At 32.4% G+C, this 26,461-nt stretch overlaps 2 protein-coding genes and 1 long non-coding RNA gene across 18 annotated transcripts in view; 1 reads left to right on the top strand and 2 right to left on the bottom strand.

Moving 5' to 3' along the window:
- The window catches only part of LOC144373238 (uncharacterized), a 203,081-nt gene that overhangs the window by 162,668 nt on the left and 13,952 nt on the right, over positions 1–26,461 (top strand). For 9 of the 16 annotated variants that reach the window (XM_078036358.1, XM_078036351.1, XM_078036348.1 and 6 more), the window contains one exon: positions 16,718–17,449. The exons of 3 other annotated variants lie outside the window; for them this stretch is intronic. In XM_078036358.1, the coding sequence (XP_077892484.1) occupies positions 16,718–16,810 (93 nt within the window). In that variant the 3' untranslated portion in view covers positions 16,811–17,449. Of the gene's footprint in view, positions 1–3,573; positions 3,633–14,066; positions 14,181–16,717; positions 17,450–26,461 lie in introns of those variants that run through there. 4 more of the 16 variants (XM_078036350.1, XM_078036356.1, XR_013432982.1 and 1 more) reach the window with 3 other exon arrangements.
- Positions 15,678–19,147, bottom strand: LOC144373240 (uncharacterized). Its single transcript, XR_013432988.1, has 2 exons — positions 18,303–19,147; positions 15,678–17,089 (listed from the first exon to the last, which is right to left on the bottom strand). It is a non-coding gene; the product is annotated as an uncharacterized LOC144373240 (long non-coding RNA).
- LOC144373236 (axin interactor, dorsalization-associated protein-like) overlaps positions 24,541–26,461 on the bottom strand; it is an 82,772-nt gene continuing 80,851 nt past the window's right edge. Inside the window, exons 10-11 of the mRNA XM_078036339.1 lie at positions 25,536–25,708; positions 24,541–24,942 (exon numbers count right to left, since the gene is read on the bottom strand). The gene's annotated coding sequence lies outside the window, so the exon portion shown is untranslated. The remainder of the gene's footprint in view (positions 24,943–25,535; positions 25,709–26,461) is intronic.

Below are 26,461 nucleotides of genomic sequence, written 5' to 3'. Positions count from 1 at the left end.
TTACTGATGGGTGTATGTTAGGAGTGAATTCTGGAGACTGGGTGACATACACATGTTCAGGTTTTTTTAAATATATGTATATGTATTTTTAGTTGTCTATGAACTTTTATTTTATTTATTCATTTGTGGTGCTTAGAGTTGAACCCAGTGCTTGCAAAATACTAGGCAATCACTCTACCACTGAGCTACAACCCCAGTCCCCATATGTTCAGTTTTAATAAATACTTTCAGGTAGCTCTCCAAAGTGGTTGCACTTGCATAGACTAATAGCACAAGTGTATGAGATTTCTAATCTTAAATTCTCACAAATGACTAGCATTTTTATGTGTGTGTTTCGATTTTAGCCATTCTTGTGTTTTGTGTGTGTAATTGTATTTTTTTATTGTTTCAATTTGTATTTCTCTGCAATTTAATACTTTTTCATAGGCTTATTATCCATTAGTTGTTCTATTTAGTGGTCTCTTTTGAATGTTTATTTTTTTCCTGTGTTGTCATTTTTAATTAATTTATTGTTTTTCATATATCCTGTATATAAAGTTTTTGTGAGATATATGCATTTCAAATATTTTTCTCCAGTCATTGCAGTGAGTAACCACGCTCTTAAATATTTTAAGGCAAACAAATTATTAAATTTATTGTAATCCAAATGAGTAGAACATAATTGACAACATGTCTGCATCTCTCTCTCTCTCTCTCTCTCTCTCTCTCTCTACTGAAAACTACCTGTCAGAAGAATGGTTGAAATCAAAACTTTCTTGTAAACAAATTAGTGACCATATATCATAGCCTTCAAGCTTGTGGCATTCACTAGCAGGATGATAAACTCCTAGCCACAAAATGATTTTGAAGTAGAATATACCTGGTATTATGGTTTAGATGTGAGGTGTTCCCAAAAATTTCGTGTGTGAGACAATGCAAAAATCTTAGAGGTGAAATGATTGGGTTATGGAAGTCTTAACCCAATTAATCAGAACTGTCTCTTGATAGGGATTAGCTGGGTGGTTACTGTAGGCAAGTTGAGTGTGGCTGAAAGATGTGAGTCATTGGGGGTGTGCTTTGGTGTATACATTTTGTCCATGGTGAGGAGACTCTAAAACCAAGGCAACAACTTTTATGTGAGTAATGTTACCACACATATTGAAGAGGAATAGGATATTTTATGAACTTCCTAAGACTTTTCCAAGAAAGTACATTATTTTAAAAATACTAATTTTCCTTGCAAGAACATTTACAAAGCTTCTATGTACCCTATATATTTTAAAAAATATATGTATATGCATATTTAAATATATTCATATCAGGTCTTACCGTAAATCATTACAAAGAGACAGAGCTATATCATTTTTTGCTTTATTTCATTTTAAAAATTAATAAAGAGGAGAGAAGATTTGAAAATCCTATTTGTTCTTCATAAAACATTATATACTCAGTCTCATATAATCTGACACATGACCTAAAATTTTAAATTTTTTAAAATAACTTTGCACAAATGTTATCTTAATAGGGGATATTTTGAAAAAAACTACTTTGCACATGTGTTATTTATGAGTATTATTTAAGCCTCACTTGTCTCAATTACCAAACTCATAATTGTGAATCATAAATCTATAATTCTATGAAGCCTTTTCTACCATTAATATGCAAAAATATTGCTAATATATTTTGCTGGTAATTGGATAAGATACAAAGCTGGGATGTAGAGAAAATTGAGAAATGAATGTTTGCCTTGACATATTTTATATTATTCCCACTTTACTATCAATTGGCTAAGTGGAGTTTTTCCAGGAGAAATAATAGACCATTATCAATGGCTTTGACTTTGATAGATTCCTAAACTGGGGAGTCTTTTTAATATTTTAAAGCCAAGCATATTTTTTATGTAAAAAGCACACAGATATCAAATTTAACATTTTGTTATATAATTAAATAAAAATACCACTTTTAAGTCTAGATGGAGTCCTCTATTTAATATGGAGGTTAAACACAAGAATATCTCAAGTCATTGTCAGTTTCTCAAAAAACAGTTTGATTTATATTTATTTTCCAAACACATACTTTGATGTAGGCCTAGACTTCTGATCCAGAAGCATGCAAGACATTATCTTATCCTGGGAGTTATTTTGGGTGGGAGCCAGTCTGCCTCTGTCATAAAGAAACCTATATATGATTCCTAAAGGATACTTTCGTGCAAAACTGCAATCAATGAGTCTACCATGGAGAGTTAACTGCAAAACATATCCTTTGACAATTCAATCTTTGAGTAGAATTGCTTACTACTAACAACCTGGATGCAGTAGATTGTGCACCCAAGAAATTTTTAGTTTCATATGAGCTGTTTGCTTAAGATAAACAGAAAAATTAGTTTATCCTTTAGAACTAAAATATTTATTTTGGTACTTCTTTTTTTGCTTGCCATTGTAATGTTGAAAATAATATATCTTTATATTTATTCTAAATTCAATTTCCTTCTTGCTTCTTTCCTACCACCACCTGAATTTGATAGGTGCAGAGTTTTAATTCATTGTAAATTATGTTTATAATTTTGGAGGTTATGCTTTAATTTGTATTTCTCAATTCATCATCTTGATGCTGACTTACAGATCATGAGTAAATGAACAGAGGTCTGTAGTTTGTCCCAACTCCTTCCCTTCATTCTTCCTTCCTTTTTTCCACTTCTGACAGTTCTTCCCTTGCTTTTATGGGGTCATAGTATTAGTCATATGCATTCTACTCTCTAAATCAGGTGTTCCATGGTTTTTAAACAAGATGAATTTAAGAAGTAAAAAAAAAAAAAAGAAAATATCCTCTAAAATTTATGATTATATTATTAAAATTCACTGCAGATTTTTCATTCTACCACTAGAATATATCCTTGCTATCAATATTTTTTAATTTATACTTACTGACAAAGTAAATCCCTTATCTTTTTAGACCAACAGGAGTAAAACAAATTCCTTAATGTTTGAGGATCCAATGCTAGCTAAAACAGAGTTTCATCCATAATTTTCATACATAAAATTTACTTTGGTGATTAAGTTCTAAATATAACAAATAAAGGCTTAGCAATATGTCTTTCAAAGAATGTATTAGTAGCTGGAAATGAATCACCCATTAAGATTTCCATTTACTCTTTATGGGAGTAAAAGACACTTTCACAGTAATCATTGTTTTCAGAAATACTAACTTAAAAGGAGCAAAAAAAGGGTCTAGTATTTGTGAATAGATGTGTGTATGTATATTTCAATCTTTTCAGACTGCTATAAGAAAAATACCACAGACCATGTGACTTTGACAGCAAAACCTATTTCTCATAATTCTGGAGGCTTGAATCGAGGCATTGGGTGAAGGCTCACTTCCTGGTTCATACTGATATATATATATATATATATATATGCATTCATATACATACACTCATATATATTTTATATATATATACATACAAACATATAGGCACCTAATATAGGCACCTACCTGTCACACACACACACACACACACACACACACACACACACACACACGCATATATATGACTCACACAGCTTACATATTTACATTTGGTCTCTTGTTTTCTAGATATGTGACCTTGGACGATTAACATCTCTGAACCACAAAGATCCTATCTCAAAAATGGGGTTAGTAATCATTCTGACTATTTAAACGGTGGGAAAAAATTGAAAAAAACACTAAGGGGAGGTTTTTTTTTTTTTTTTTTTTTTTTGGATACCAGAGTTTGAAATCAGGGATGCTTGATTTTGAGCCACATTCTGGGTCCTAATTTGCATTTTATTTAGAGACAAGGTGTCATTGAATTGCTTAGCACCTCACTTCTGCTGAAGCTGGCTTTGAACTCATAATCCTCCTGCCTCAGTCTCCTGAGCCACTGGGATTACAGGTGTGTGCCACTGCCCTGGCTATAGGGAGTGTTTAAAATACACAATATTGTTATTATCATCTGTTTTAATGGACATTCAACTACTACTAAAACTAACTTTATACTAACAGAAAGATTCAACCATGTTATAATGGTGACTGTATTAGCAATTCATCTTTCCCTTAACAATTGTAATCTAGAAATATAGGTCAATTTAATTAACATTAAATTTGATGTTAATAAACATTAATCGGTGTACTTTATTTTTTTACTATTACTGTACACAAACGCAGTTATACTTTTAACAAGCTTCCCTCTCCTTTTTTCTTCTTCTTTTTTTTTTAAGTTTAACTTCTTCTCCTGGCAGAGTATTTGTTTCAAAAATCATGCAAACACAAAAGATTATTTTTTAAAGTAATGTTGATATTGATTTAGATTTGTGGTCTGCTTACCAACTTGGTAACAATGTTATTAAACTTGTGACTCAAATTTCTCATATACCAATTTTGATGATATGCATTTACCTTATAGAATAGGTAGGAGTAAATGAAATAATGCATGCAATAAACTTTCACTTTACACATATTATACACATAATAAATGGTAGTTTTTAAACTCATAGTTTTAAATTAACAACTATAGTTCCTAAATTACTATAAAATTCTTGTTTAAATTAGAAAAACAAATATATATATATATATATATATATATATATATATATATATATATATATACACACACACACACACACACACACTCATACTGTTTGGAGTGTTATAAGAGTTTTAGTCTAGCAAGGCAAGTATGGCTCTTGCCTGAAGAGAAAGATATTAAACATTAATAATATGCAACACTCTCAATTGAATCATGTTACGTTCTCCATGTCAACATGTTCTATCTTTAATTAACTGCATAAAGGTTACATTAAATGAATCAGAAGGAAGATTATACAGAGCACACTTCAGACTTTGCAGAGTTTTATCCAACCATAATCTTTGCAATAGTGATATTCTGAAGTGTCAGATGAATTGAAGGAGGTGTAAAAGCATAGACATTTAATGAGTGCTTTATCAGTGCTCTATCAATTTATATCTAAACTTCAATAAAATAAATCATTTCAGTGTGGTTTACCTCTCAGCACATTGACGTGTGCCATGATGGTTTATTATTTATGTATGTGTGTGTGTGTGTGTGGTGGTGGGGGGTGTCTACTATATTATAAAAGAATAATATCATTGGATCAAATTTTAAAAGTAGGATTGCTAATTGTATCAAAAATTTATTCAAATTTATAAAATACAATGATACTGTACATTTGATATAAACAGAGACAAATAATCAAGATAAGGATATGATCTTACCCTCTTTATACTTACATATGCTATGGTCTGAATGTTGGATTCCCTGAATCACTAATATGATAGCATTAGGTCATGAGGACTCTAACCTCGTGAATGGGATGACTATCCTTACCAGAGAGACCCCAGAGAGCTAGCTCTTTCCCCATGTGAGTATGCAGTGGGAAGGCATGTCAATGAGGAAGCAAGTCTTCATCAGGCAAGCCTGGTGCCTTAGCCTGGACTTCTGTATTTCTAGAACTGTGAGAAACAAATTTCTGTTGTTTATAAGTCACACAGTCTAATGCACTCTGTTATGGTAGCCCAAACAAACTAATATGCCCATAATTACTTTTATAATAGTAATGAAATACTTATATAAATTACAGTTTATTATATTAAAGAAAATAAATCTCATTAACAAATTCAATATACCCAAAATGTGTGAACAGATAATGAGAATCAGATTTATTTACTTGCCTATTTTCTTATTTATGCACAAATTCTTCCAGAAGGAATTAAGTTGTTAAAGGTTATCATTTAATTGATATATAAATAAGAAATAAAATTTCACATACACATCACAAAACTTTTGATAGAATGATTTTTAAAAAAATCTTTATTTTTTAGTGTAGTTGGACATAATACCTTTATTTATTTATTTCTATGTGGTTTTGAGGATCAAATCCAGGGCCTCACATGTGCTAGGTGAGCACTCCACTGCTGAGCCATACCCCCAGCTGTTGATGGAATATTAATTGAAAATTTTCTCATGTGTTATACTGTAATACTTGAAATAAAAATTTTAGGACTCATCATTGGACTTAAAGTTATTAAGAAGTAAAACCCAGGCAGTTACAATTCTAAGTGAATTACATTGGAAATGCTGTGGTATCTAGTTGTAAATACCCTGAATACAAAGTAGAGAGCTTTGTTCCCAGAACAATGTGGACCTCATTGGACTAGCAGTATTTTGAAAGTCAGCACCTGTGACATCAGACAATGGTTGCTACTTTTCCAAGGACGTAGATAAAAAGCAGTATTAAAATTATCCAACTCTTATCTACCTCTTAGAACACTTTAATTGGCTACTCCACACCATCCTCCATTAAAGATGATGCACCATTATTGGAGGTTCACTCTAGAATCATCCTGTAAGTAGTGGAGTACCCACTAGGATCCTATCCCTCACTTTTTCTCTTTCCACTCAATTCCTATGTTTTAGGTGTTGTCATTTAAATCCCATGGTTCTAGATATCATTTTACATGGTAGTAAATCTCAAATCAACATCTTTGGTAACTATTTTCCAACTAAGTACAAACCATCATCATCTGTCAGCTGAGACTCTTTAAGTTTCCTCTACAAACTACTCTCCTCAAATCAACTAGACTGACTTTGTCAAAAGGTATAAGTAACTACTGATTTCTTGCTTAAAAGACCTGTCAGTCAATCCTGCTGCAAGAACAATACAATCCATCTCAGATCAAAAATAATTTAAAAAGATATTTCCTATCCATCCACCTGGACACACACACACTCATACATAAGAGTTATTAAGCATGTTTAAATGCTTTCTAAATTGTACATAACTTTTTTTTGTGTTAATCGTGGTGGTAGTACTAATGATGATGAAGATTCTGATGAAACAATGCCCTGACAAGACCTTTTGTCCTGGGAATACCAGTAGGTAATTCCAACTAACAATGTGACATATAGTTTCTATCCAGAACTAAGATCATATATTTGCCCTACATTGGGCTCAATTCTCTCAGTGATAATGTGGTTAAAAACTACTGATTTTATTAAACACTGTGTAAAAGATTTATAAATGCTACTACATATGGATTTCTTAGCAATGTATAGAGTGCACCAGATGATTTTAGAAACTTTGCTTAAATAGGCAGAACTGATATTCATTTCCTCTTTTCTACTCTTTTTATTTATTTATTTATTTATTTTTCTTTTTTTAATTAGTTGCTCGTGACAATACAATGATCTTGACATATCATACATTTGAATCAAATGTTACAGGATCTGGTTCAGGTTACTTACAGAGGTATTCTATTTTTCTATCTCTAACTTAGTTAACTTTTCTGTTTTCATGCATTTTAGTTAATTTCACAATTTTGTGGGTTAACTTTTCTGTTTTCATGTATTTTAGTTAATTTCACAATTTTGTGTACTCTTAGACATTCTTAGAAAGTAAACACATATGTGCTTATATAATACATATGTATGTACACACAAACATGCAGATACATGTAGATACTAGTAATTTTCTCATTGAAATTTTTGTAAAAACATTTTAAAAGACTTAAAGAGATACAGCATACATATAAAATATTGAGTTTTAGTAGTGTAGGTTTTGTAAGTGCTGAAATTAATAAAGCTGAGCTTAGCTGAGATCAAGTTTGAAGGTTCAAATTCCACTATTCTCAATCTTGTTTTATTTGTCTTCCTGAAGATCTCAATAGCTTTAGTCATAAGCAGATTTTTTCCTCTCATAAAGGTCAGCTTCTACTACTGAAATTCTGATTCAGCACAATAATTAGACTCCTGTTACTAGGCAGATGAAATTTTCAGAAGATCCTTCCCATATACATAGTCCACTTAATATCAACATTTTCTTCATTAGAATATTACCAACTTTTCTCACTTCCACTGAATTGAGCTCAATATGTGTAATATTGCATAATTTGATGGCAATTTTGTTCAAAAATTGTAGTCTTAAAATATTTAAAAGAATAAGTGTGGTTCAATCACTTAAGAAATAAAATATTTCAATTCCATTGAAATATTCTCTAAATAGTAATCATTTTGCTTAATTCAGTATTCTTACAGTTTGGTAAGAACTTACATTATGCTTTATTTCTAAAATATACTTTATATCTATTTTATTAAAATCCATTCAAATGTTTTATTGTCTATATTGTTTTCCAAATTGCTAATTTTTCTTCAATGTCATTTTGAGAATAATACACCTTGACTATCTTACTAATGATCATCCATCTCACACATATTGAATAAATTCTACATATATGTGTGTATATACATATAAATATACACACATTTATGTATGAACCTTTTTACTTTATGAAAATATAAAGGTAAATATAAATTACCTTTAAATATAAAAATTTAAAGGTTGCTGCTAAATTTTCTTTATTATAAGTGATTCTATGAGCATATGGCCTTGTACAGCTGACTCTTTAGAGAAAAACTGTTGGGTTTTGAAAAAAATATATATATATATACACACACATACATATTAAGTTTATCTAGATATCATAAAGTTACTCTTCAAATTGGTTGTATTCATTTAAATTCCCAATAACAGGACACAGAAATATTTTTGCTCCATATCCTTGTCAAAACATGTTATTGTCAGACTTAAACGTTCCCAATCTCTTAGTGTGAAATGGTTTCTTATAGTAGTTTTAACTTGCAATCCTCATATTACTGTTGAGATTAAATATTTTTACACACAAATCACGTTTCCTCTTCCTTCAATTTTCTGTAGCTGTATTTTGTTCATATTATTGGATTACTTTCATTTCTCTCCCTCTCTGCTTCCTTCTCCACTTTCATCATTCTTTCTTCCTTCCTCCCCTCCCTCCCTCCCTCCCCCTCTCTCTTCCTTCCTTCCTTCCTTTGTAAATCAACTACATAACTAAGCATGCCAATTTAGTTGAAATGACATTCGAAGCCAACCTCTCTCAGGGAAGTAAGCAGTGTGTTGATTTACATTCTAGTATAAACTTCTAATCCAACTGCTGATCAACAACAATCAGCTAATTGGCTATTTCAAGAAACATTTTCTATTACATAGTATTAACAGAATTAATTTGGTAACAGCTTTCCCTTACTTTTCTTAAAAGGCTTATTTAGTTTGTACTTATCAATTTCTTGAATGTTTTGACAATTAAAATTAAATCACGATTTTTTTCCTAATAGTTTTTTTTTTGGTGTGTATTTTTGGGGGATAGATTTGAAAGTTCTGATGAAACATTTTCTCCTTGTTATATGAGATTTTTTTTCTTCAGTTACTATTAGAAGAAATTTTCCAAGTCATACAAATTTTACATTCATCCATATAGGGAAAGTCATTGTATTTTCATATCACTTGAAATCTCTTCTATATCCTTAATATGAATGACAAATTTCATGTCTACAGATTGGGTAGGGGATGCCGGTATAGCTAGTGAAACTTTATGTCAGTGTGCATATGGGAGGATGTTTTTCCTATATTTTTACATTTATTTTTGCCCAGAATCACACATTTCTCTTATTTTTTGCATTGAAATTAATGTATTATTGCCTTGAAGATCTTTCTTCCTTATAACTCATTTTTATCCTTTAGTATTTGTTTTCCTTTTGAAAGACATGCTTGAGATTTTTCTCAGATTTGAATGTTACCTCTCTGCGAATGTTTATATGCTGCTTTTTTCTATAATAATACTTTGACCATGTACAAAATTATAGGTTTTCAATTATTGTTTTTCTCATAGGTTGAAAGGTATTATTTATTCTTTCTTGAAAATGACTTTTCAAAACTCTGGTGTTAGTCCTGGTCATCTTTTATTTCTTTCTGTCACTGTTTAAAATCTCCCTGGCATCTTTTGTGTTTTATAGTTTTAATTCTATGTGTCAAGGGATGAGTTTTTCTCTTTGTCATGTGACATCGTTTGGAAGATTTGTGAATCTCCCCAAATAGAGTTATTTTAATTATTAGTGATCTACTTACACATTTAAACTGTGACTATTCCATATCATTTATCTTACTTTGGTGTTTTTAATGAGAATATTTTCAGGACATATAATGTGTTTTATTGCTAGATACTAAAGTTTCATGAATTAAATTAAAAACTGGAAATTATTTTGTTTATAAAACATGTGTGAAATGGTGATATAACAGAAATATTTAAGGAAATATATTATTTGAAAACTAAAACAAGAGAAATGTTTAAGAGTTTCACCACAGGTAGATGAGAAATCAAACACATATAACTTTTCCAAGAAGATACTATCTTTAGTCATGCATTTAAAAGCTCAGAAAGAAAATCTGGCAAAGGAAACTCATCTTCATTTTGTGAGCAACAAATAGAAACACATTTGCCTCTATCTACTGAAAAGAAGGAAAAATATTAACCACTGAATGTAATATGGACAAAGCCTTATCTTTAATTATTCAAAATTAAATGTTCACCTTTCATGTGAAAGAAAAGAAGGGTATATCTCTACAGATTGTTGAAGAAACTTTATTTGGTGTTTTAATCAGCTATTGGTTGCAATGTAGAGAAGGAAAGGTTTATTTTGACTCAGGGTTTCAGAGGTCTCAATCCATGGTTTTCTGAGTTCATAACTCTGGGTTGAAGGTAAGGTAGAAAATCATGGCAGAAGGGTAAGAAGGGGATATGGCAATCAGGAAGCAGAGAGAGAAGTCTACTCACTAGGGACAAAATATAATTCACAAAGGCAGGCTCCAGTGACCTACCTCCTCCAGCCACACTTTTCCTTCTAGAGTTACCACCCACTTAATCCATATTGGTGGATTAATTCACTGATTAAGCCACATCTCTTATAATCTAATACTTTAGCCTCTGAATGCTCTTGTGTTGTTTCATACATGAGTATTTTGGAGGACACTGCATATCTAAACCACAACATCTGGGAAGCAAACAAGGTAATTGGAATAAGGAAAAAAACAAAAACACTTTCATTGTGCAAATTCTGTAATTAATACTTAATTCTGTAGAGATGACCTTAAGCATTTTGTCTATTGTTAATTACTATAAAAATAAAAACATTTAAACATATTTTAATTATTTTTTTTTCCTAACATAAAGTGCCTGTTTCTTTCTTAACTTGAAAATTACCTTTTTGGTGGTATTTAAGGAACATTATGACATTATAGATTTCCTGTGCTGAGGCATCATGCTGATTCATACAAGTAGAGAGAAAGTATCACACTATGATGTGCCAGCCTCTGAGACTGAGGAGACATATTTTCTTAACAAGCCACACCGAGGAATTTTCTTCAGTGTAAAATCTCTTTTATTTTTTTTTCCAATATGATTCTTCTAAAATACATATATTTCAAACACCTCACTGAAAAAAATTTTTACTGGGTGTTAAAGGAAATGATCTGGATTAAAATACACATATCTGATCAGTACATTCTGGAAAACTGATGTCATCACATGTGAATAATTTTAAAAATACCTAAAAACTTTAATTTTAAAACTGATACATTTTCAGAAAATTATTAAATATTATGTTGAATTGTTGCAATTGAGTTAATCAGGATTTTGTAAGTATTTTGTATTAAAATTTAATATTATTTGTTTAAGGATAAAAAAATTAAGTGTACCATTTGAATTTGAATAGTAGAATTAAGAAACTAAGAATAATTAAGGAGAAAGGCAAGGGAATGGAACAGTATGAGAAACACAATCTATCTCTCATCACTAATCATTACTGAAAAACTGTCAACAGAAAATGTCTAAATGTCTTCATTATCCAAGAAACATAAATCATGAAGTAGTAGTATAAGCCTGATATTGGGGACATGAGGGAAACACAAAAAGATTTGAGAAATGAACAAGTAAATGTGGTTGCCACTAAGAAAAACTGTGATTGAAGCAGCTACCAGATGGATCCTTCTCATTAAATCTTCTATATGCCTAGGTTTTTCTTTCCTTTATTTGAAAACCATGTTTATGCATCACTATGGAAAATCATCAATAGAGTTTTATCAAGTTGAATATATCTATCATAGGGTCCTACTCAGTATACAAGATAGTTCTGTGAACTGAGGTTTTTTAAAAAGAAAATGCTGTAGGAATTTGTACACCAAACTAATACCTTTGTTAGTTTTCAGTATCAACCTGAAGAAAGATATGTTCATGTTTCTCGTCTTGGGTCAGGGGGTTATTATTTCTGTACTAACATACATGCTATATAAAGAGCTATGAATCTTTTCAGGAACATTCTTGATGTGGTTATTTATGTCTATCCTGTCTATTAGAAGCAGGCATGAAATTTTTTTCATTCAATGTAGCAGTCTACATGGAACAACAAAATGAATGTATTCTTTAACTCATAACTTCTATATCCAAATATAATAATCATAACACAAGCACATATGTATTTTGTATTCACACGTTTTTCTATTCATTTTCATATTTAATTACATAGCAGAATATAGAATTCAAGCAGAATATAGAATTTCTCTAAAGTCACACAATTAGCATATTGAACAGACTACCGTTGTCTTATTTATTTATCTATTGTGATTTTCTTCTAGATCTCCAATGACATTTTTAATCTCATGTTTTGAGAAGCCTTAATTGTCACTTCTAGATAATATTGCAAAATGTTTTTTCTCTTTTTGGGGGTGTTATTTAATTAATAAATTAATTACTATGTTAATAAATTAGGCAAGTATGTTGATATTTCCAGTTATTGATTATTATGTAACAAACTATTCCAAAGTTAAATAGCTTAAAACAACCACCATTTTATTATGACCCATCAAGAATTAGGGGGAGAGTTCAGCTGGGTAATTGTTCGGCTTCTAATGTCATTACTCTATAACACTCAATTAGCTAAGAGTTGTCTGCAGCATCCAATATGACTTCACCCACACAATGTGTATAGCTGTAAGGCTAGACTCAGCTCACACTGTTGACCTACCTGCAGCTTCTTCACTATATGATCTCAGGGTTTCAGAGTTTCTTAAGTAGCTGCTGGCTTCATATAGTTGTTGGCATTATAAGAGGTTTTGGTGAAAGCTAAGAGCCCTTTCTTCTTTGAAAATCCTAGACCAATTCACCCTATTCCACTTGCCAAGCTAATTAATTAATCCAGCTTGTTTAAAGGGGAATTGAATTTTTCCTGCACTCTCAATGAAAGGAGTAGCAAAAGATTTGCCAATATCTTTAATCTATTATGATAATTTGGCAAAATGATGCTTCATATCAGTATTCTCTATTGCTCCTAAATTTTTGAATTTTAATATACAAAACTCAGAGTATGTGCTCCTTCATCATTCCACACCTTTGTTTTCAGATTTTCAAATTATAGCCCTGTCAAAATCATGTGCTTATTAAATTTGAAAATGTATGGCTGTGAATGTGTATTTCACACTTTTATTTTTATTCTGACATACTAAACATTTTCCTACAGAAAGTTTAAGAATTAATCTTGAACAAAATTTATAAATTGGTATAAACAAAATAAAAATCTGTGAAAGATGCTGAGAGATTGAACATTTTCTATTGGAGTGTATGAAAATTTTAGCCCCCAAGCACTCCCCTCTGGTCCATCTGAAAATCCCAAATGGGCCAATAAACAGTAGCTAAGCTGAGACTCCAGGCTTGCTTTCCCTGCATTCCATCCCCTACAAACATCTGTTTCCTCCTCTTTTCTAACATTTTTAATAGTGAACAGCACTGAGCTAGGTACTTGTCTATGCATGTATGATGTAATATTTACAATTCTTATTTACTAATTTAATATCAAATCTAGGCATTAATTTAGTAATCCAATGAAGTAAGTGAGATACAATTTAAACAAAGAAATAATAATAAAGAATCTTATATTTACATTCTTCCCAAATTCTCAGATTTTGTAACAAAGGACTAGAGAATAGAAATATTGAAAAATGGCAGATTATAACCATTTTGTGAAATAGAACATTATTTTGACTCTAACGTAAAATATTATTTATATTAGCTATCAATGGCTGTATGCCATTATTCAAAATTTAATTGCTAAAAATATTACACACATATTATTTCATAGATTTTGTGGATCCAAAATATGGATGTGACTTAGGTGGATCCTTCTTTTACAGGCTGCAATGCAAGAGTTGAGCTGAAGCATCATCTCAGGCTTGAATATGGGTTGGCTCCCCTTCCAACTCTCTCAGTGACTGTTGATCAGGTTCATGTCTCACAGGCTGAGTAAGGTAATTCGTTCCTTGGTGGCTATTGATGCTGCTAGCCATGTGGACTCCTCATAGGACAGGCCAAAACACAGCAGCTGGCTTCATCAGAATGAGCAAAAGAAGCTCCAAGACATTAGGACACTTTTTTAAAAATGATTATCTATTATTACAGGTAGTACCACACCATTTTTAAAAATTTTGTTTGTTTGATTCTTTGTTTGGTATGCAGGAGCACTTAACCACTGAGCCGCATCCCCAGCCCTTTTTATTTTTTATTTTGAGACAGGGTTTCAATAAGTTGCTTGGAACCTTGATAAATTGCTGAGGATGGCTTTAAACTCATCATCTCCTGCCTTAGCCTCCCAAGTTGCTGGGACTACATCACTTTTGCAGTATTTAATTCCTGAGAAGCAAATCATTAGGTCCACTCCATACTCAAGAGATTACCAAAGAGTACTAATACCCTATGCAGGGATAACTGGAAGTCATTTAAGAAGCTGTCAAGGATAATTATGAGCATATTTAAAACTTTTAATTAATTTACACTTCTCTAAGATAAATATATTGTCAGTTTTTGTAAGTGTAAGCTTATTTCTTGTCAACTGACATATTTGAATTATGATGTGTCTTTATTTCAGTGGATAAGTGTAAGAGTATAAATCTTTGGTTTGAGTTCTTTTATTTATTTATTTTATCTTTGCTTTTTCTTAGCCTCAAAATACCAAAGCTCAATGAATCATCCCATCTTCATTGTGTTCAGCTCATAAATATTACAAAATATTTATACCTAGAAAAATCACAAAGTATTTATACTTAGAAAATGTTTTTTTTATATATTCTTTCAAAATCATGTACAATGGAAGTATAACCCTTGTATACATCTAGCCAAATGCAAAGCACATATTTTAGTTTCATTAAGTGTTATTTAGGGCCGGAGCACAAAATCTATAAACATGGTTCCAGAGTAAGATACACACGGCATATGGTGTCTTAAGTAAGTTGAAGCACATAAAAGGAAAATCTTATAATTGTTACACTTAGTAAAATTAGCACAAGCAAAGTTAAATAAAAAGTTTGAAATTTTTTAGTAGTAATATGAAATAAATATTATTTATCTATAATAAATGATATTTCTATTATTATAATGATACTTCTGTTATTATTATTTCATTGATTCCGTAAAATTTATAAAAAAATAGAATATTATGTAACATTGGAATAGAAATTCTCTTGTTATATAGTTGATGATTATTACCAAAACAGGATTGACATAGGTGACAATGTTAGTTGAATATTAAATGACATTATGTTTTCTACCTTTCTCCTTTAACTTTAAAAAAATTTGATATTCATCTTTAATGACCACGTAGAAGATATTAGGATATATAGATCCTGAAAAAAATTTAATTTGAATGTTTTGGTTGTACTTATGTATAATTAATTCTTTTATTTATATAGAATTCAGGTACTTTATAGAAAGCTAAACATTTTTATAAAAAGCATTTGTATTTTTTTCACTTTTCCTTCTTTGAGATCATTTTATTCATTCTTGGCTTTCAGGGTATTTCCACCTTTTCTGGGCAGTAATCTGTCTTTACTTTCATTATATTATGGGGGAGAAAAGATGCTCTTCAAAGGATAGGATCACCAATAAAACTGTTTATGACAATTTGGAATGGAAAGATTATGTGAAGAAAAATAAAAATGTCAAAGGTCTGCATGTCAATGAATTAACTGGTGGGCACATGGTCATAAGATTTCTAACAATGATGGATGATGTTATACTGAAAAGATAAACATGGAAAATTAGTCTGTTTTTACAATAAGCAGGTCTTTACTTCCTTAGTAATTCTGGTCCTTTATTATCATTTTATAAGGGTGAATGTTAAAATATTTTGTTAATGTACTACTCTTAGAATCTATTTCCAGATTAACAACAACAACAAAAGCCTAATGCAAATGAAAACATTGGATTACTATAAAACCCATTATGTATTTTATCTACAGTTAAATAGACTTATTTGTATAAATACCTGTTTAATTTCATCAACTTATAATTAATAACTTTGAAGTCTGTTTAATTTTTGTAAATATGTAGATAGTATAGGTAATACTATTTTCCTGCCATGCTAATACAGTGTTATAACTCTGATTTCTATGACTTTTGTTGCTCCCACAGTTCCAACTAGTAGGAAATCCCAAACCTCCATCTTCACACAACTTCCCCCCATCCATTAATTTAGTTCCTTCTGTGGGTTGAATGTTTGTGTTTTCCCACATTCATGTAATGAAGTTCTAAATTTGACTATTTGACAAATCTGCTATTTGACAATGTTTGGAGGGGCTTTACTTTTTTTTTAATTTCAAGTACAGGATGTTTTATTATGAACATTTCCAAAATACAAGTTTTAAAAAATTCCATTATTAGTATGTACATGCTTGCTCCAGTAACCAATATTTTTAAAAATATTTAATACTCCTGCTTTGCCAGAGAGTGAAGCATTGTTCACCCTTTCTATGATTCTGTAAACTAAGATGCTTCTTCCTCCTGTCCCCAGGACTGTCAGAGTTGGAGAGGAAAGGCTACAGTTTCATTCACTTCCCACAGCAGGTTACCACAAATGTTTGCAAATTCTTTTAGAGGAAGATAATAAAAGATGGCATATCAGAAGGTCTTACCCCTTTTCAAAGACATCTGCAATATCTCTCACCCCACATGCACTTCCACAATGTGATTTTGTCACCTACTTTCTGCTGCTTTCCCAAGAAATGAAGTCTTTTTAATCTCCTTGAATCCTGGTGATCTACAACTACACAGACCTCTAGAATATAGCAGAAAAGAAGTTGTGTCCATTCTGGGTTCAGCCATCAACTGGCCTAGCAGCTTCTGTATCCTTCCATTTGGATCACTTAGTCTTGACTTGTTCCATCTGAGAAACCAAACAACGTGCTATGAGATTTACAAGCCAAGAGGAGAGACCACATGCAGGCATACTGATTGACCAACAACCACTACTGCCAGCCACAAGAGGCTGCCATCTTGGATGACCAGGACAGTCTAGTCTTCAGATGACTGCAACCCCAGCCACCATCTAACTGCAATGACATGAGCTATCCCCCAGAGTGTCATTTGTTTTTAATCAATATAATTTAAAAAAAATCCTCGTTGGGTGATGTGGCTCAAGCTGTACCATGCTTGCCTGGCATGCGCTGGGTTCCATCCTCAGCACCACACAAAAATAAAGATGTTGTGTTTACCAAAAACTAAACAAATAAATATTAAAAAATTCCTTTTCTCTCTCTCTCTTTAAAAAAAAATCTGACTTAGTCCTATTATGATGTTTCACAGATGGTAAAATGGATGCGCAAAGAAGAGTGGGAATTTTGAATTGTTCCTTCATGGACACAGTCACCCATGTGGTGGCCAGGTCTGATATTATTATATATACATGACAAATTGGAATAGGGGTATCTAGTTATCTATTACTGTAAAAAATTTTCTCTAATTTCAGTGGATTAAAACAACTATTTATCATCTTTTACCATATTTCTGTGGGTTGAGTGGATTTATTTAACCTTTAATTAAGTTTTAGTGAGGTCAAAAGGTGAGTTCTGATCCAGTGGGATCAGTGTATTTATAATAAGAGCCTCCAAAATTCCCTCTCTTTGTCTGTCTCTCTATCTCCTCTCTCTCCTCTCTCCCTCCTGCCTGCTTCTACTATGTGATGATAGAGGCAAAAAATGGTTATCCAAAGTCAGGAAGAAAACCACCATGAAAAGCTGAGTTGGCTGGCAAAGTGATCTTGGAATTCTCAGTGAGAAAATGAATTTCTGTTGTTTAAGTCCCACAGTCTGTGGTATGCTGTTATGGCAGCCTGAGCTGACTACAGCAGCCACCATTTCACTCAGTCCACAAGGTGCCCTCAACTTTCTAACAGGAGAACCAAGAACTACACCTGGAAATAAATTCCTTTTATATTTCCTTCTTTGTTCCTTGATGAAGGATGGGCTGCTTTTCCAATGCTGTCAGAAGGAACTGTTTTAGTTGGTTTTTTTTTTCATTCTTGAGACCAAAAGACCTGACAAGAACAATTAAAGGAGAAAAGTTTATTTTGGGGGCTCACAGTTTCAGATGTCTCTTACCATGGATGGTGAACTCCATTCCTCAGGACTCCAAGGGATGCACGACATCACAGCAGAAGGATATGATAGAAGAATTCAGGTCAAGACATGGCTACTGAGAAGCACACACAGAGATTCCACTTGCTATGGACAGAATGTATACCCCACAAGCACACCTCCAAGTACCCACGTCCTCCTGCCACACCCAACTTGCCTACAGTCACAACTCAGTTACTCCCTATCAGGGGAGATTACTCACTGATTAGGTTAAGGCTTTCATAACCCAGTCAGTTCACTGCTAAACTTTCCTGCATTGTCTCACATGTGAGCTTTTTGAGACATCTAATAGTGAAACCATAGTAGGACCTGACAGGCAATGTCTCAAAGACTAGAGTGCTGCTGGCCCATACTAAGCCCCTAGGATGACTAGCTCTTGTATCTTAGAATTTCATGTTAAGCCATTTTTTTATACTGTGTATCTGCTGGCTTAGGGTATCAGAGAATGGAGGATTCCTAGAGAAAGGAATGAACGCTTCTCAAAGAACCATTAGGCTCTGGACCCACATTCTGAGTCTCAAGACTTCCTTCATCATTCTTGTTTTCTACCTAATGACACATATGTCACAAAGACCCGTATAAAGCATGCCTTTTGTTATTTTATTAAACTATGAAACTTACAACTCTATTTTAAATTGCATTATCTTAAAAATGCTCATATAGGAGCTGGGGTTGTGACTCAGTGGCAGAGTGCTTGCCTAGCACGCATGAGGAAATGGGTTTGATTCTCAGCATGCCATATAAATAAATAAAATAAAAGTCAATTGACAACTACCATGGTTTTTTTTTTTTAAAAAAAGTTGAGGTAACTTTTGAAAATATGTGAGTGAATGTATATGTGTTCAACATATATATTAGAATATATAATTATACATTTTAGTACACTTACTAATATAACAGCTGGATTGTTTTGATATAATGGAAAACATGAGTAATTTAATTTTTGATATAATGGAAAATATGAGTAATTTAATGTGTTTACTTCATAGTTAAAATTTTTTATTGCATAGAACAATTTTCAAGGTATAGGTTTATAAAATTACTCAGGGGATATACTTCAGGGAACTATCCATGAGAAAGTAAAATTATCAGGGAGTTGAAGTTTACTAATAAAGTTCACAATGATTATTTATTGAATATGATTGAATTTGACCTACACTTTTCTGGAGATATCACATCACTACCACATTAAATAATGCTTATAGTGTGTCTGAAGAACTGGAATTTCTTATATTATACCTCTGTTCTATCTGGCCCAAAATATAAGTGTCAATCAGAAGATGAAAAGAGAGAAGTTGTGGAAACTCACAGGTCATTTGATATCAGTGAACACAGAACTGCCACTGTAAAGAATTTGAGTAAACTGAGCTAGACCTTCAAAGATTGAGTGAGCTTAGAAATCATATTCATATCTCACTAAATTTTTGTGAGAGTGAATGAGTTTGTACATGAAATATCTGGGGAGCAGCTCTGCCTATATTCTTTGGAGTTTTATAGATCTTTATAAAAATTTCTAATTGTGTAATTTAGGCAAAAATTATTAATATCTCTCTCCATCAATTTAATCAGCTTTAAATTATTTTAAATGACTGCCTCAGAATTACTTTGAAAATTATATAATGTGTGTAAGATCTTCATGCCTTAATAGATTCCCGGAAAATGATAAGAATCATTACTTGAGAGTTGGGAACACTAACTTATTGCTTCTCATATTTATTTCAGCAAGGAAAGGTGCACATTAATGAGAACATCACATGCCGATGTGGTCTGAGCCTTTATTTTGTACATTTGTTCTGTCAGTCACATGGGTTAGACTGCAACTTGAACTTACACCTCCTCTATCCAGTTTATGAGCTTGGGTGAATAAACACTTAAAATATTATACAACCAGAGATATGAAAAATTGTGCTCTATATGTGTAATAAGAATTGTAATTCATTCTGCTGTCATATATAAATACAAAATACTATGTAGATGTAGAAAAGAAAGGAAAAGCATGTTTTATAATTTATTTTTAATTGGTAAATGAAGGAAATATACATATGCAATATAAAAATGAGAGAGGAAAAATCAAAAATAAATTTAAAAATTAGATTAGCTACCTAATTACAAATAAAAAAAATTCAAGACTAACAGTCAACTTGAATTCTGGTTCCTTTATAGCAAGAATTATCTTTATTCATCTTCATATTTATAATGGTCCTTCACTCAGCACTTTACTCAATAAACAGTAGTTGATTGACTGTCATTTGAACATATGCTGACAGCTTATTTCAATTGTTCATATCTTAAAATAACCCAACACATTAAATATCTCTAAGCAATGTCTTTTAATGATTGACAAGCTTTATTAATTAATATAGCTTGTAATGGACTTATTAAGATCAAGCATAATTGGGTTCCATTTTGACACATTTGAGTAATACATTTTTTATCCATTGTACTGCTTTTTAAGCCTTGGCAATCTTAATGGCATGTCTGAGTCACCTTTTCTGTGGCTTAATGCAATATCGGATAGAGGACATAATGAGTGGAAATGTATTTAAAGGTACAAATATGCTCCTAAATTATCATTCCATTCTGTGACATTTGGTAGTTAAAATCTATTCCAATTAAACTCTTTTGAGATAGTAATTTATGATGAGAAGCAAGAATATTCAAAATACTTAAATGCTCAGAAGCTTTATTCTATTAAAAGCATAGATGTCCAAGAAAGATTTCAGAGCATATCTACAAGAAGCAGAATCTGCCTATGGTAAGGATTATTAGTGACATTAAGTTTACATAAAGTATTTATATTTCTAAAATATTGCTAATGTATATGGTAAACAATATAATTCCTCATTGTGGGGTATATTTAGATGACATTTTCAAACAAATAAACATGGATATGTTTAAGCCATTTAGCTAAGGTTCAAATATTTCTTATCAAAATTTAATTAAAGTTTATTTTTATATATATCAACCTTTTTTGGTTCAAATATTTTGCATATGGATTAAGTATCACTAGTCAGGATGAGTAGTTTTGTTTAGTGGAAATATGACTAAACAAGATAAAATTGAAATTGTTTTATTTATTTTAGAAAATGGCTTGAAGATGCAATTCTCAAAACGAATTCCATGAAGTGTTTGAGTTTAGGTGAAATCCTAATATATTGAATCAATATATATTCTCAGCAACACTGTGTGTCTGGCAGGAAATGAAACAGACAAGGTAGTTGCCCTTGTGGAACTGATGTTGAGGGACTTCCATCTCAAAGAAATGAACATACACTTAATAGGTTAGATTATGATAAGTGTAGAGAGCAGGATAAAGCAGTTTAGGAGGTTGGAGTGCAATGACATGAGTGGATAAAATTTTACACAGTGTATTACTGGAAGGTCTCTCGAATAAGTAGTTGTTAGAGCAGATGTAATGCCGTGTGAGTGAGCCATGGACTACCTAGTGGCCGAGTCAAGAAAAGAACAAACATAAGGGCCAGTAGTGTTAATGACCTTGGAACTGTAGGATGGTTGAGGAGTCCAGTGGGCTTGGGGAGGAGAAGAGAAAGTTAGAAGATGAAGCTAAAGATGTTCAGAGCAGTGAGAATGGTGGACATTGCAAAGACTTTGGAATTTATTCTGAGTGGGGAAAGTGGTTTGGGGAGGGTTATGAATAGAGATGAAAATGGCAATGAATAATTGGTAGCAACTATGTATCACTTCAAAATGTTAACCATATTAAAATGCATTATATCAGTATGATGTTATATATACATTATTGGATGTATTAAATTCTTATTTCAAACATGTATCATATTTTGAGAAAATATAATAATTATTTTTCCTAATTTAAAAAATCTTGATGCATATTACTTTTGATGAATATGCTAAGAATACATTAAACATTTTAAACTGTTTTAAGGTGAAGTTTATTTGTAAAACTCTGATCTAGACACATAAGTTTGAAACATGTAATTATGCTACTTAATTGCCCAATCCTGAGTCAATCAACTGAATTTCTTTGTAACTTGCTTTTGTTTTTGTTTTTCTGCTATAAAACAAGTGTATTGGTTTGGATGACTTCCAAGGACACTTATAGCTTTCATGTCCTGTAAAATTTCTATTTTCCCAACTATCAGAGAAACTTCTAAGGAAGTAATATTCTCCAAAATCATATTTTAAATCTTAATAAATTTCAGAATTTGGAGAATCATTGATTTCTTGATGTAAACCACCATAATACTAGAAATATTCAATACTTTGATATTGTATACTTTGCTATTATAAGTAATTTATAAAACTATACTTTGTGTATACTTTGCTATTATATATACTTTGCTATTATACTTTGCTTTATAAGTAATTTATAAAACTAAATATACTTTGCTATTATAAGGTTTGGTGCAAGAAACCTATGAGCAATCTTATGCAAACATTGCAAGCTCCAAAAAGTGTTACTTTTTTTTTCTCTTACACACTAGAAAGCAGATATTTAAACAAAGGAAAATAGCTCTATAAGGCAACATACCAATGTGCATTAAACTCCTTATGTCTTGACTTAATTACATGTATTCTTTTGTAATTTGTCCATACATTCTTTTTAATTTTCTTTAATTTTCCCTGATCAGACATTTTAAAAATTTTCTCTAAGACCTGAGGTAGTAGGACTCATTTACAATGTTCCTTTGCTTCTCTGGCAGCTTTATGTAACAACTGATGCTGAGCAATCTTTACTTAAAGTTCCTCATCCCAGGCTCCCAGTTGTCCAATTAAAAACAGAATCACTGCATGACATTTGAATTATTTTTATACACCCAATGAAACTATGTCCAGTTTCCATTTCTGCAACTACCAAGAGAGAATCCCTTGTAAACACATTTTTTTAAATGAAATAAATTCAGGAATACATTCAAATTAGGAGCCAGATATATCTTTAAAATGAGTGTTGTTTGAATAAACTGAGATTAAGAAGCACAAGGGGCTGGGGTTGTGGCTCAGAGGTGGAGCGCTTGCCTGGCATGCTTGAGGCACTGGGTTTGATCCTCCTAGGTTTGATCCTCAGCACTACATAAAAATAAAAAAATAAAAGGTACTGTGTCAACCCACAACTAAAAAATAAAATTTTTAAAAAAGAAGCACAAATATTCATTTGTGTATGTGCGTGTGTGTGTGTCTGTGTTTGTTGACATTTAAGGATGAGGGGACGTTTCTTTACTATGCACTTATGTTTCTAGTTTTCACAGATACTTTACAAATAGAGAAGCATGAGGTTATGTTTGAGATATGAGGTATCCCCCCAAAGCTATTATGTAAGACAATGCAAAGAAATGTGGAGGTGAAATGATTGGATTATGAGAGCTTTTTTTTAAAAAAATAATAAATTTATTTTTAGGTGGTGCTGAGGATCAAACCCAGTGTCTCACACAAGGTAGGGAGAACTCTACTGCTGAATAACAACTCCAGCCCATAGATTATGAAAGCTTTAACCTGACAACTGATATGGATTAATCTGGCTATCACCATAATCAGATGGAGAGTGGCTGAAGGAAATAGATCACCGGTTCATGCCCTTGGGGTGCTGCAGTCTGACTGGGCACAAATAACTGGTAGGTCACTAGACACTTGTAGGTTCAAACAAGTCTCTTTGAGGTCTGGTGCTAAGTCCTGAGCTTCTTTCCTCTACCATGCCCTTCTGCTTCAACTTTAGGCCCAGAACAATGAACAGAGCCATTTATGGATGAAGTCCTCTCAAACATTGAAGGCTAAATAAATTCTTTCTCCTTTAAAATTTGTTTTGTCAGGTCTTTCTGTCAAAGCAGTAAAAATGATGACTAAAACACCTGACAAAGTGGTGTACATAAATGGGAAGAAAAAATATGTGAAAGACCTAGGGTTTAGAATAATCACAATTCTGAGGGGTGAGGGTATTGTGTTCCACTCCTTAGTTTTATAAGTAGAGTTTTTTTTTTCTTTTTCCCTATTTAAGTAAATGTAAATGATTGCTTGTCATGGGTCCCAGAAGCAACATATCAATCTTAATAAGGATTTCTGTTAGTGATAACAGTAGGATGAGATTGGAAAGTGAGAATGCAGTGCTCGTTTATTGTGTGGTCCTAGTGCTAAGTAAATGGCAGAGGACATTTGATATGAGAAAGGAGCTATGATGTTTGTTTGGCAAGTAGAAAGAAACATTAGGGAAACGTGAATGACCAGCTAAAACTTGTAGACCAGCCTTTAAATTTTTATTTTGTGTTTTAACTGCTTATAAATCCAACTGCCTTACTCTCAAATGTTTACTCATAGGTTATGAAATCTCAAGTTTATGACATCTAATTCATGTCATATTGTGGATAATGTCATTCCATAATTTCTGGAACAGATAACTTTGAATAGGAAATTGTGGTTATTTCCAAATGGCTTAAGCTAAATTGATCATAATTGACCACAGGTTGTCCATCATTCCTTGTATGAAAACTAATAAAATAGTTATTTGACTTAAAGACTCATTGGTCTTCAGATTTAGCATTTTCACCCATGAAGTGAAAAAGAATCTCTTATACAGCTAGATAAAGCATTCATGTAGTTGTTTTTCAATTTTCTTCTTGAATCACATTCTTAAGACCTATAATATAAAAAAAGTAAAAGGACTGTATTTTAGTCAGCTTTCTGTCACTATAAAAAAGTATTGGAGACTATCAACTTATAAAGAAAAAAAGGCTTATTTTTTGGCTCATAGAGGATCCAGTCTATGATCAGTCGGCCCCAAGACTCTGGGCCAATGGCAAGTCAGCTCACCATGGTGGGAGTGCATGGTGGAGCAAAACTACTTAGCTCCTGATGAGCTGGAGAGCAGGAAGGTGATTGGGGTCCTAGTATATATTTTAAGGGAACACCCCCAATGACCTCCTACTAGGCCCCTCACCTCTTAAAGATTCCATTACCCCTCAAAAGGCACTTTATCACATGGGAATTTGGGAGAATTTGATATCTAAACCATAACAGGCAGTTAGTGTAATACAATGTAAAATAAACACATAATTTTTTATAATGGTAGTAGTATACAATCTATGTGATCTTTGAGGGAAAATCAAATTCTTAAGACATTGAAAGCATGATTCTAATTTCCTTAGCACTTCTAATAATTTCTTAATCTTTTTCCAGCAGTTGGTGACCATTCCAACTTGACCTATCTTTACAGACTTTGGTGGACAATACCTGGGATTGGTTCATAGTCTGAATGCTGAAAACTACATCTCTCAGACTCCTTTGCAGTTGGTGCTCTGCATGTGCTCAGGAATTTTCTACCACACACATTCTCATGGAAAATACAAAGGGAAGATCCTTCCACAAACTGCTTCTTGACTTTGACCAGAGGAGATTTTTAAACTCTGCGGTTAGGAAGAAAACATAAAGGTTATTTGAACGTGACACAGCAGAATGAGAACCATATACAGTATCTTACTCGTTCATCTCAAAGGAGTAACTAGGGCAACAAGAGAATGAGGAACATAAGAAAAATAGGTCTTACTTGCTGTCCATTTGCAACCTGGTGGGTACCAGAGTAGAGGCTTTCAAATAAAGTAAGTCCCACTGTGAGACACACAATAGCTAGTTTCCTGTTCTCAGGTTCAATAGTTAGAAAATGCCAAAGCTGGGATCTGAGCCAACTCTGCTCAGACTAGTGCACTACAATACCTCCACTTCAGGAGACGTCTGTATGATATACAATCACATCTTTGTACTAATATTTTTGTATCTTTTCTGGTTGGGCTAGGATTTGTGTCTTTGTTTAACTGACTCTGGTCTAGGGTTATGTTCAGTGTGTCTTAAACCATTCTTGTCTGGTGCTGTCTAATATGGGGCTGCTCTGTTCTCTATATCAGGGTCTTTATAATTAATTGCAAAAAATCATCAGTCTATTTATTGGTCTACAGTAACTAGAAATCCAGGTTATAAATATGCTGCTGACAGTCTTGTTGAAAGGATGCAGCCCTCCTGAACTTTCTTCCTGTAACCTAAAGGCCTCCAGGTATTTAGCACTCTGGGAGTAATGTAACTGAGGGCTTTCGGGTCCTGAATTTGTGTTTCTGAGCTCTTTGCTTGCTGCCTTCATGGTCAACATTCTCTTGCTTGAGGGGCTG

This window comes from Ictidomys tridecemlineatus, unplaced genomic scaffold (genome assembly GCF_052094955.1).
Source record: "Ictidomys tridecemlineatus isolate mIctTri1 unplaced genomic scaffold, mIctTri1.hap1 Scaffold_323, whole genome shotgun sequence".
Taxonomy (NCBI): Eukaryota; Metazoa; Chordata; class Mammalia; order Rodentia; family Sciuridae; genus Ictidomys; species Ictidomys tridecemlineatus.
The sequence above is the reverse complement of the archived record's forward strand: the minus strand, read 5'-3'. Positions and strand labels throughout refer to the sequence as shown.